This window comes from Dermacentor silvarum, chromosome 2 (assembly GCF_013339745.2).
Source record: "Dermacentor silvarum isolate Dsil-2018 chromosome 2, BIME_Dsil_1.4, whole genome shotgun sequence".
NCBI lineage: Eukaryota > Metazoa > Arthropoda > Arachnida > Ixodida > Ixodidae > Dermacentor > Dermacentor silvarum.
The window spans coordinates 188,741,495-188,754,119 of record NC_051155.1 but is presented as its reverse complement, the minus strand read 5'-3'; the positions used below and the strand labels follow the sequence as shown (position 1 = coordinate 188,754,119).

At 42.3% G+C, this 12,625-nt stretch overlaps 1 protein-coding gene across 2 annotated transcripts in view; it reads right to left on the bottom strand.

Annotated features, from left to right (window-relative positions):
* Nucleotides 1–6,005: 6,005 nt before the first annotated feature.
* Nucleotides 6,006–12,625, bottom strand: part of LOC119442303 (E3 ubiquitin-protein ligase RNF13) — a 37,781-nt gene continuing 31,161 nt past the window's right edge. The window contains exons 8-9 of one of the 2 annotated variants that reach the window (XM_037707134.2): nt 10,682–10,877; nt 6,006–9,599 (exon numbers count right to left, since the gene is read on the bottom strand). In XM_037707134.2, the coding sequence (XP_037563062.1) occupies nt 9,133–9,599; nt 10,682–10,877 (663 nt within the window). In that variant the 3' untranslated portion in view covers nt 6,006–9,132. The remainder of the gene's footprint in view (nt 9,600–10,681; nt 10,878–12,625) is intronic. The other variant, XM_037707135.2, reaches the window with a different exon arrangement.

The following is a 12,625-nucleotide window of genomic DNA, read 5'->3' as shown; positions in this document are numbered from 1 at the left end:
GCAATATGAAGTGGAAGGTAAGGCAACTATGGCAGCACCAGTAGTCAGGCTCTCCCAAGTAAAAAATGACCTAATAAAGAAATCACAAAGCATGAAAGTGTTTAACTCAAGAGATCAGATAGAATTCTCCGAACTGTTAAAGCTGATAAACAGCTCGTATATCACCTCCCAAATTGGTATAGCATAGCTATTCCCAGTAGCACACCCAGGAGCTCTGCCAGGGGAGGGTTGAATTTTTGTGGGCGGGGGGAGGGAGGAAGCACTTTGGGCATAAAATGCAATTTTCTTGCTTTAGCCAGATGAATCCAACAGCAAATAAAAGGCCTAATAATTATAATAATAAGGACACCAAGGATGTTGACTAGGTTTATTTCTTAAGCATTTTACTCAACGTAACTTAAGAGTGATTGAATAAATACAAGACAATGATATAGAGTGTTTTGTTACTCAGGAAAATTCGGCCTCAAGCACCTCCTGAATTGTAATGACAATGTGAACAGAGCACTGAAGGTAGACGTTGGACTGGTGGGACTGGACGCGTGAGTGGGGGGGGGGGGGGGGTTTGCAACCCCCGAACCCCCCAGTCGGTACGCCACTGGCTATTCCCCTGACATCGCTGCCAAAATCCCAGTGCGGCGGTTTTTTCACACCGCGATCTTCTTGACAAAATATTTATTGTGTTTTAAATAAGCTGCATTTTAATTTTCTCCATATAGTGAATTGAGATTTAGTACTTAAGTATTTCTTTTGATGTCTTAACAACAAATTGATCACCGAACTTAAACTTGCAGCAGACTTCTACTGAAAGATATATATATATATAGAGAGAGAGAGATGTTCTTTTTCGTTTTAATAGGGTGTCTGGAACCGCATACTGTAAACGCTTTTTTATGAAATGCACATAAAAAAGTATGGCCAATCTTCGCGACAACACCCCCCCCCCCCCCCCTTTTCCTAGGTATTTTCACTATAATATAGCTTTTTCCGTCATTTTACATAGTTGACTCTCTTAAGGGAGTAGCATTTACTGTTTTCTTGACCAGTTTTCAGGGAGATTTAAGAGTCAAATGCTGATGATGCGGTTGTAACAAACCAAATATACAAGTACAGATAACCATGCTACACAAAAACATATTGGTCTAGAGACCGGACGTTTAGGCACTAAAAATGCTGTTTTAGGCAACTTTAATAGACAATAAATCGTGTCATTTAAGGCACGTATAGGCGCCACAATGGGATAAATTATGATTTTCTAAGGACTGAACCTAGGTTTGGTAAAATTGATTTCATTTTCTCAATAAAACGGATTGAGAGAAGTTGTCTATAGGTTACAAGATTTATCTGAAATCTAGTGGGACTATATAGACACGAGAAAAATTGTCAAAGCAGTGGCAAAGAAGCACCACCTCAATATTATCTGGTTTCTTGTTGTGCCTTTTTTCACCGAGTATATTAGCCTTGTGTGCAGAAAAGGAAGATGCTCAGTATCCACTATAATTAGCGGCACATACTTATTGTACTTCGTTGCGTTCACTATGGTCCAATGCCCTTTGGAATTGCAGAACGTTAGCCGGTCAGAATCTTTGCAGTTATTTCTGCAGCGAAAGCCAGATAATTTTGTTCAAGACAGACTGATGTTTGAAACTAGCACTTAGCAACAGGTCTATTATGGATTGTGGCAAGCCTAAGTTTCCTGAACGTCCAAAATGAGCCGCATATTCCAGGCCAGAGTTGCGCCAAGCATTCAAGTTTCTCGATGATGTCGGCTATGATGGTTAAATGAGCACAGAAGTATGCTATAAGTACACTTAAGTTGTATTATTGCGTAGAGCAGTTTGAGCCCTTCTCACAGAAATACTCTCGTCTGCTGCAAAGCTGTTAACAACAGCCTTTACACCGGCAACGTCTTTGCTTAATAATCAGCTGCCTTCATCCAAGTTCCCCAGCGGGTGCATGACAGCATTATAAACAAGATGGGGCTAGGGCAAGACACGAAAAAAGGCATTTTTAGGCCCTGAAAGTCCAGTATAGGTGCCAACATCGAAATAGGCATTTGTAGGCTCGATAAGAGTGCCGCTAATGTGTTTCTAGACCCATAGTGTGTGATAAATAAATAGGCACCATAACGATGTAAGGAAAAATTTTGTTTCAACATTTTACAAAAATTTTCACTTAAGTTGCCATGGACCAGCTCTGTTGGAATCAAGAAACACTGTCGTTAAACGTAAACAGAAAAGAAACATTTTTCTAATTTAAGTAATCTTTATAATCTACATTCAAATAAATTTTCTGTAGTAATAATTGCAATTTTGTTTTCCTAAAGGTAGAATGTTCTCAATAGCAGCTCCACTGAACTTATATTAAACGCAATCAACAAGAAGCGTATTGTGTCTACTCAACACGAGGTACTTTAACATCCCATTGACTACATTCTATAAGAACTGGAACTCAATACTGTTTCTTTTAACTTTGCAGGAGCTAAAGTTTATTATAAACTCAAAGTTAATTTTTGTGTTGTTCAGAAGACTATGCCTGCACTCAAGAGTCGTGCTGCGCTTGCGAGATGTCACGATCCTACAAACCAGACTAATGTACACAGTAACTTTCAACCAGACGACGGAACAGAGTTTTTGAAGCGACACCTCGTAGTCATTGTTGCGTTTTTATTGCGTGTTCAAAGCAAAGGGATAGGGAACATGCCAAGGCGGGATGCAAGTAATAATACATTTTCAAAGACATGAAGCCATTTAATAAATGTTCTTATCAAGATCTGGGGGAATTTTATCTTTCCTTCTTGATGTGAACATACGATCAGAAATTTCAGCACAAACGCCAACTGATTACGGAGTCGCCATGATTAGAAACATGACCTTACTTACAATGTCTCTCATTTTGTTGCCAATTCACACATGCGATGCTCGGTGAGTTGCCACACTTTTTAATGAAAGTCATTAATGGGTATTGCAGATGTGTAGCTACCAACTCTACGCCAGTTGAGCCCGCTTACAATCAGCCGCCTCGTATGCAACTCAAGAAGTGCTTGCTATAACCAGGAGTTCATTATAATTGCACTTGCCCTAAAAGCAACCTTCGAGTAAAAAACTTTGGAGTATCAACTTTACATTTGTGAAAATAATGCTGATCGCAGTCGTTTGCCAGAAACATGTTAAAGCACCAATCCAATCATCACACACCGACGATTTGGTCGGCTATCATTATACACATAGTACGCAACCCAGCAGCACGACTATGTTGTGGCATGGTGCACTGTCTTTATTTTTGTCACACGAATTTAATCTGTAAAAGTATGTTTTGCATTACGCTATTAGAGTTGACGCTACCTTTGACATCCGAGACACCCTACGCGCAAGTTATGCGACTTTTGAAACAGTTCATATAATAATGTGAAATGCCACCCTATGCATTGCAACATCCTATTATATCTTCAGATGTCCCAGGAGAGCTTCATCTGCATCTCTCGACTAACCTGCACAATGTGGTCGTTACAAAGTTCTGCTGCGGTTCATTTCATTTGTTCTAACCAAACTGGAGCTCATTATAATTAGTGGATGGCGCCTGCAGGATTATGTGAAAAAGTTGCATCATCCTTGCAAAAGCTGTTCTTCGAATAGCACATAGCAATATTAATAAAGAGATTCCTCTAAGCAGGAATGTTAAAAGTGGACTCGGCAATCTTTGTTGCTTCAGGTAACGTGGCCACAACGCACTTAATGACTTCCTTAACCATTTCAGGGCTACGGAACGTACAGGATCAACCTTTACTACAGGGGACTTTACATGGAGGATGCCAGGATGACAACGGTAGATGTTGCCGCTTCCCGTATCATTTCCAGTGTGTCTAGTACGTAGAAATTGTGCCACTTCCAGTACACTGTTGTAAATAGTATTACCGAGAGACGGCGGATTTATAAGCTTTGTGCAACACCGCAGTAGTTGTATTTGCCATGTTAAGCTTGATCCAAGTAAGTGTTCCTGCATTAACTGGCCTGTTCAGACACAAGTTATGCCATTGGCAAAGTAAAGGAAAAAGCTTTGCACAATTGCAAAACATATCAACACAGGAACTGACAGCCAACAGCGTTAAGTAGGTTGTTAATGGCCACGTAATTCACACTAGAACTAGTACATCTTCAGCATTGAGCATCACTTCCGTTTGTTGAATTAACCTAATACTAGAGTAAGCGCTCAACCAAATCACCGATGAAAACCAACTTATTGTGTCATCAGTGCACAGCGCCACTGATGCCAGACAGACACACTTTGGTTTCAAACTGGTATTACTACCCATTTTCAAAGCATTTTCATTACTAAATACACATGTACAATGCAAGTTGTAAAACTCCTTAGTTGAAGATCCACTTACAGCAGTGGATTTATCACTTTCATGTGGTGCTAGAAAGTTGTTCTCCCATGTAAATACAAAATGCCAAATATAAGTGCACTTATCTAAGTGCAGGGAGTCTTTTCAAAAGATAAAGGTCACATTTTATAACCTTCATACAAAATGCTGGAAGGTTGTGTGTCGCTGTTAGCAGCTAATGCGTGGACACATTCAGCAGCCCAGAGAAAGGTCTGTCTTCGTTTGTTATAAATCCGCCGTCATATGTTAACATGTTGTGATGCAAGTTAATTCTCCGAGTGATATAACTATTTTATTTAATGTGTATACAGGTTCACCTAAAGGACAATGATGATAGGCTTGCAGGAAGAACAGTAACCACAGTACCAGTGTAAATATTCACTTCCTGATCATGCAACTGGTCAACTTCAGTTGCTATGGCAATATAAAAAAGAAACAAGGCCTAAGTTACCACATACCTCTTTGAGCGTTTGAGCAACATACAACTTAACTGGGCAAGATGTGCCAGTAACAACCAAGTATACACTCTGGCAGCCACATAATAGCATTGCACAAACTTTCTTAAGTTTACCCGGTTGCGACTCAACACAGACTACACACAAAACAAAAGCAGTGCCTGCTGCATTACAGCATGCCAATGAATTTCTCATAATAGCATGACCATACCCATTCATATAATAATTTATCCCTCCCTCTGTCAAGCTTTCATTGCTACACACACTTCTTGTATAACAAACCTTTATTCTGGTAACATGTGTTCAGTAACGAGTTGATATGAACCCAATAGTAGCAGCTGCAGCAGTCCATGCACATTCCCTGTGTATGCAATGCTTACCATGAAGACTCAAATGTCCAGATCTGGCATCAGCCAAAAAATTCAAATAAATTTTTCACACATTTCAAGCTTCATGCAAAGTGTAAGGGCCCCTTGTTGTATGAGCAATTGTATAATTGCGGCAGCTGAAAGAGCTAAAAAAAAATGGCAGGGAAATCATGTATTCGTACTTACGGTATTGCATAGGTGAATGTGCCAGGTTTGCTTTTTCACTGACTGTTTACTCTCATGCAACAGAACCAAAGATTAAGCACTACTTCAGCATACAGTGGTCAGTCACTTCCTTGACAACCGGCCTAACGATAGGCTCAGTCTTCTGCATTTTATACTGAAGGTGCATAAACTTAGGCCAGGTACAATTGCGGTTAAAGAAATCAAAATTTTCAACATCGCTGCAAAGGGACTGCACTGATACTACATGAATGTAGTATCAATTTGAAATGAATTGCGAAATAAATTTTGCTTGTTTGTAAAAAGAGCTGCACTGACATGTGAATGTACCAATGTGAACGGAATGTGAAAATTCGGATATACTATTCCATTTTTCTCTAACTTGTTCACATTTCAATTTCGTTGATTGTACATTCATCACTACTCATGGCAGCCGTCGAGGCTGCAAATGTAAAGCCATGATGTGCTTATGCCATTGCCTAGCCTTCTTATATTGGCAAAAAAAAAAAAAAAATGACTACATGTGGTTACCATCTGGCAGCAGGCACCACTAGCAACAACTAACTGTGTCCTTTTTTTTTTTTCTCTGCTTTCCAGATTCTGACAACAGACACAAAATAATTTAAATAAACATTTATTTTCATGTTCTGGAAAAACAACTGTGGTACTCGTTTCAAGCTTCAAGAATGCACCCCAAGAGAAATACCATGCATTGTTAATCAGCCAAGAGGGCAGCTAGTTTATCAGCATGACTTTTTTTCTACTTAGGGCCTGTCAGAAAGAGCAATGACTAGCGCCAATATCGGTAAAGGAGCCCCACAAGAAAAAAAAAAAAGTTTGTGCATTATACAAAACACATTGTACACAGCAGAGTCTACTCTAGTAACAAAGCAATGCAGCACCACTTCACATGCAGCCCAAAATCAAGACACTCCCAAGAGACAAGAAGGTAGTCGGACAAGGCTGCAGATTAAAAAAAAGCACTCGTTGGAGAGTATCAGCCAACAGTACAACACAATACGGGATACACAGACAGTGACAGTATCTCTAGAATCGTCTCGAGGCAATGAGTTCCAACCAAATCCTCACCACAACAAGCAACTACTCATCTGCTCTTTGTTTTCACATACGTAGTAGCACAAGGATGTTTACAACGTGCTGTGGTTGAACGAGTGTGTCACATCTCCAGCAATGCTGCTCTACCTGTCTGTTTCTCTCGCAACGCAGTATACTTCAGGCTAAATCACACTATTATGTTTAAAAATACTCAACGAAAGATGGGAGAAAAAATTATGAGCTTTGGCGTTATTAATCAAGCAAGCTGCCATTACAGCAATACCTTTAAGCTCTTCATTCACACTTGATTTGCCTAGCAATCATCAGAGAACCATTGTGGCTGCAGAGGCCACTTGGGACAAGCAATGGAAAACATGTATTGCAGTTCGCACAGTGGTGCGACACAATCGCTGAAGTGGCATGTGAAATGGTAGCAAATGCTCTACTTCGATAGAGTTCTCCTAACACACTACTGTCTAAGCAAGTTGCAGCTGTATATACACAAACTCCCGAAGGATACGACGGGGTCGTCAGTCAGTATTCCAAAATACGCACAGGTGTGCAAGGTTACACTGCGGATGCCTAATTGTTGGAGGGACATCATGTTCTGCAAAGTAAAGCTAAGACTTTGCAGATTACAGTTGCTTTGAAAAACTACACACAAACAAAAGAAATATAATCTTAACAAAGCTAAAATGAAACACCACTGATCACAAGGAGTAAAATTGCACTTGCCAGCAATATGCAGTGCTGGTGCCACTAAGAAGCGATGCATCTCATAAAGGCTGCAAAGTCAACATTGTTGCTGCTTTTTATAAGCAAAATCTACAGACAAATGAAGTGACACAGATGCCCACGCGACAAATTTACTGGCAGCGCAGTACATGTCTTGGGCAATATATTTGCTCCCATCATCACTTCACAATATATTAAAAATCATCACACAACTGGCTGCTGGATGTTTGCACAAAAAAGAGAGATATACAGACAATGAATTATGAATGAATGCGCAAAATTACCGCTCACAATGTGCAAGTTTCTGCACTAGCACACACAGCAAACATGCTAGTAGGCCATAAATGACACACCAAAGGATGAAGTTCGCAACAAAATTCCCCATCACCTCAGAACTACCAGGAGTAACCTAACTACTTTGATGCCTATCATTAGTGTGCGAGTTACTGAAAGCAGAAACAAAACTGATGACAAATATTACAATCACACACACATAATGTTGCCACAAAAACAATGGCCTCAATATACACCGTATATCACATACAACAGCTACTAGAAATGTGACATTTTGCTCTCAAACGCACGGTTCAGTTCAAACAAAAGAACCTTGGCAACTTTACACACCAGTAGAAACCCTTGCAGATCACACAACACAAGCTGACAGTGCAAGCTCTTGTACGGTCAAGAATCTACTAGCTTAAGAGACTCCAGGTGCTACAACAATAAAGGCAGCATGACGCACACACACGGAGTGCGTCACTTGTTCCAGATCGGTTATCTTTAGACCCGTCAATACCATGGGTGCCCATTACGTTACACACCATGCACATTTCCAACTCCAGTGGGAAGATAGTTACAAAGTTAATCACCTAACACAGCTGTGAGCTTGCAGACTGAGGCTTCCACTAAGCCAATTCATTTCTGAAATTGCCCCATACACCCTCTATTATTGCCTTTCAACACTGCATCACAAAAAAAAAAAAAGTCTGCCGAGAGTAAATGTCAAGTGTTTGCACACGCCACTCAGTGCAGCAAATACCTGTCGCATGCTACAAGTACAGATGAAGCAAATGGCATTGTTGCAAGATATTGCTAACCTTAACTGCACTGCAAGTACTTATGCAATGCTTTAACAGCAATATTCAGAACACCTGCCTCCTGCCATTTCCAAAGGCTAACTAGGATTAGTATTAATAACTGGCATACAGACTGCTTCACGAGATTACCTCTAGACTCCCACCACACAAGAGCAGTGCAGCAGGTTGAAAAGGTGCCAAATGGGACTTGGGGGGGGGGGGGATTGTAGTGTTGGCTGTGGAGAACACACATGTATTTCCACAACCTGAATGACTGCAAAATGGCTAGCACAATAAAAAAGAACATTAAAATGACACCAGCCTCACATGTTGTGTAGCCCAGGTTCTTTCTGTGTCCGCTAAAACAAGTGCGCAGACAGCTATACAGATACAGACCTCATATATTAGCGTACCGCTACCAGGTTGGTTTGAGAATTCTACATGCTCCCTGCAGTCATGATTTTAAACCTTATGGTGTGCACTTTCATCCCGCAACAACCAATGTAATTTCAATCCTACACTTCCTTCCCATGGCACGTGGTGCATGCCACATTTTCATAAATATCGCCATCCCCATCTAAGTCTTAGTGACAGGCAAAGCACTGCACACGAAGTAATGCTTGTCGCAAAACTATGGCACAAGGAAGCCGCAAACGCAAGCAACTAGGCCACACGACAAGCTGGCATCTGCACCATCTTTGAACCACCAACAAGCAACTGTACCAGCTAGCCCGAAATTCAGGCACATGAAATGCCCGCGAGAATGAAGGCAATTATTGTTGCGTGAGAAATGCACACTTCAGAAGGTATAAAACTACTGAGGAGCATGGAAATTGCCCTGCCTGCAAAAGGTAACTCCTATCCTTGCACTTTATACACTACAACCGCAAGTGGTGCTGGCTTTCCCCTTGTGTACTTGCAGAACGGCCAGGCCTGACCTGCACTTCATCTTCAGCACCGCTGCTGATGTTGCTGCTGCTGTCGACATCCCGGTTTAGGGAGTGTGCCGTGCTAACATGTGTTGGGCACGAGCTACTAGTTGGCATGCCACTGTCTTCTTGGTGGAAGCTCGCCGTGTGTAGAATAGGGCAGTTAGAGGAGCCCCGCATTGTGGCCGCAGCCTCTGTTGGCTGGCGCAACAGTGGAGACGTGCCACCGAAAGTTCCACCGCCACCACCACCAGAGCCCGCTAGCAGTGGTGTACGCTCTGTGGCATTGGCCCCTTCGTCTTCGGTTTCTGAGTCAGAGTCGGGGTTCATGCCTGGAAGGATCACCTTGCGCTTGCAGATGGGGCATGTACGCCTGTTGTGCAGCAGCCATGGCTTGATGCACTTGCAGTGGTATGCTGCACAACACAAGGAACAAAGGATTCACTTTTTCACCCAAAGTTCAATGCTATATATGTAGCTAGTGCAGAATGACTGGGCACTGTACTATGTATATAGCCCACCTACCCAATGTAAGTGTATCTTTCACTGTTGAACCATGATTTAACCATAACCACGATTTGATTATGAGGCACGCCGTAGTGAGGGACTCCGGAAATTTGGACCGCCTGGGGTTCTTTAATGTGCACCTAAATCTAAGCACATGGGTGTTTTCGCATTTCGTCCCCATCGAAATGCGGAATCCGTGGCTGGGATCCGATTCCGCGACCTCGTGCTCAGCAGCCTAACACCATAGCCACTGAGCAACCACGGCGGGTAGATCCGTGGTTCTCAAATGGGGGGGGGTCTGCGAAACCCAGGCGCGCGCACGCACACACACACACACACACACAGAAGAAAAACTTTTTTCTTCTTTCTTTACGGGTGTGGCCACTGCAAGCATCGATGCATTCTGGTTGGGCAATGCAGAAATGTTTTCTCCATGAGATGGCTATAAAGCTTTTGTTGCAGTTTTTTATGACATATTCATGCAAGCATGTTTTTTTCAGGCTCGCATACTTGAAAAGCAAATACAGAAACAGGTTGAATGTGGCTGCAGATATGCAACTCTGCTTAAGCGTGACCACTCTACGTATTGACAAGCTGATCAGATTGAACTGACGTGGCACTTTTGTTTGACCCCTCTTTACCAGGTAGCAATAAAAGACACCTGTCTCAAGCTGCACATTGGGTTAATTTATGATACTAACTAATGTTAACTAGTAATATTACTTTGCAGGATACGCTACTGTAACTTGGACCAGTCTGGCCAGAGCCTGAAGCAATGAGTTCAGTCCTAGCAAAACTTGTTATATAACGAGATCAGTCTAGTGCCTTGTGTTGGCACCAATGATACCACACGGTGGAAGCATGCAGGAGATTCTGATGACTTGCAGCACTTACCACATTATATCAGGTGACATGAGAGAGGGCAGAGTTTTTCCTCCTGCATCTCCTTGCTCGATTGTAAGCGTTACAGAAAACTTAAGAGGGTACTTACCATGTGCACAAGGCAAAATGCGCAGCTTGTCCCCTTCAACGTAATCCTCGAGGCAGATGGCGCATGTCTCATATATGTCTCCCTTCTTGTACTTGGTGGTGGGCAGCTGCCTAAGAAACTTGCGGGACAGGCGGGACTTCCTCTTCTTGCGCCAGTCTCGAATGCAGCGTACCAACTGCGGCAACCCACCATACCACTGCCATACAGTTGCAACACTGCACGAATGGATAACTCACAAAGCACACAGCAGTATTCAATCTTGCATGCTCAGTCATGGTGTTCTGATGCATGTAAGTCTCATTCTATACAAATTACCCTTAGGCATAGAGAGTTTCTCACTGTATTACCTAGAGGAAAATCTGGCGTTGCTACGCTGTTGTATGCATGGGAATGTCAGTACATGGCGACTTCGGATTGGCGTCGTTCTTGGAGAGCCAGGGGCTGTATTCTGACACGTTCCACTTCGGCGATATTTCGCCTAGGCGAAAGTTGCATTCAAAAAGTCAACCGGCTGCTTACCCGTGACGTCAGCATGCACTACCAACACGCGCACTCGAACGCTTCGCAAAACACACGAGAGGACGCACCGTGCGAGTGCAAAGCGGCTCGGGTGTGTTGTTTTCGAATGTATCGGCCGCAGTGTGACACAGGCGTGTTCGTTTATTCAATACATGTCAGGAGCACCCACTGACACCGTGACGTCAAAGTGACATACACCAGAACTACTAGGTGGCGCGTCTTCCTTTCCGGTTTTGCTCAACCAGCCAATCAGTGCGCGCCTGAAAGCGAAAAACGAAATTTCGCCCAAATGGAACATTTCAGAATACGGCCCCAGGACACCTTGAAGATGCACCTGGCTAGCACCATTCCATCTGTCACAATGACTCATTTCCTACTAAAACACCACGTAAAGAGCTGTTTTAGCTTTATTATTACACAAAAAGATGTTTAATTGTGAAGACCTGTAATTGGATGCACAACTATATGAAACATAAAAAGCATCAGCGGGTCGCTAATGTTGGAGGACAGATGACAAGACTCCCGCTCGCTTTGGAACAGTTTGTCGTCTGTTCTTGCTTTTCTTTGCTTGATTAGGCATTGTAGGCAAGTAAATTTTATTGAAAAATGTAATATGGATGAATGAAAACCTTTTAAGATCTTATTTTGAGAATGCATTATCTGTGCAGCCATACCCACATTTTTGACGACGCCTCGAACAACACCAGCCAACATAAGCCTCATACAGCCATATACCGTCATTCTCATAATGGCACAGCGCTCGTAAGAAAACTCCCGTAGACGGTGGTGCCATATTTCCTTCTAGGTAATATAGTGAGAAACTCTATGCCCTCAGGGCAACTGTCATTTGATAACACCATATTTTTACGCCTTAGTGTCTCACAGCCACAGCCACAATGCCTTATAACCCCTTCTGACACAGCGTCCGCATTTGTGGACGCGACCTATTTTTGCCATTTCTGAGCAATGGTAGCAAGGAATAGAGCACAAACATTAGCTTAGGGTAAATTGAACATTCTGCTAACCTATACTACTTCCATTTTACTTCTGAGTGATATGTATCGTTACAGAGTACCGCTTTGGTGAAGGCACTTCTGTGTTTTACGTGATGTTTGACGAGGCGCATGTCGGTAGCCAACCTCAAAATATTCTTTTTTTTTTTCTTTCTTGAAATGCTTGTGGCCAATAAATAACCTGTGCATGTAATTCGAGCGGGTGATTCAATCATTTTTATGAAGAAGTTTAGCATAACTGACTTTACAATATTCAAATATTAAGTTACTCTGTAATTACGATGACTCATCATAAAATGTACAAAGAGTCATTCAACCACCTTGATTTGGTTTCAGTGGAGTCTCAAGCCCCCTGGCATAAAATTGCGCATGTTTCACACATGTATTGATAGTCAATCATAATTCATGTCTG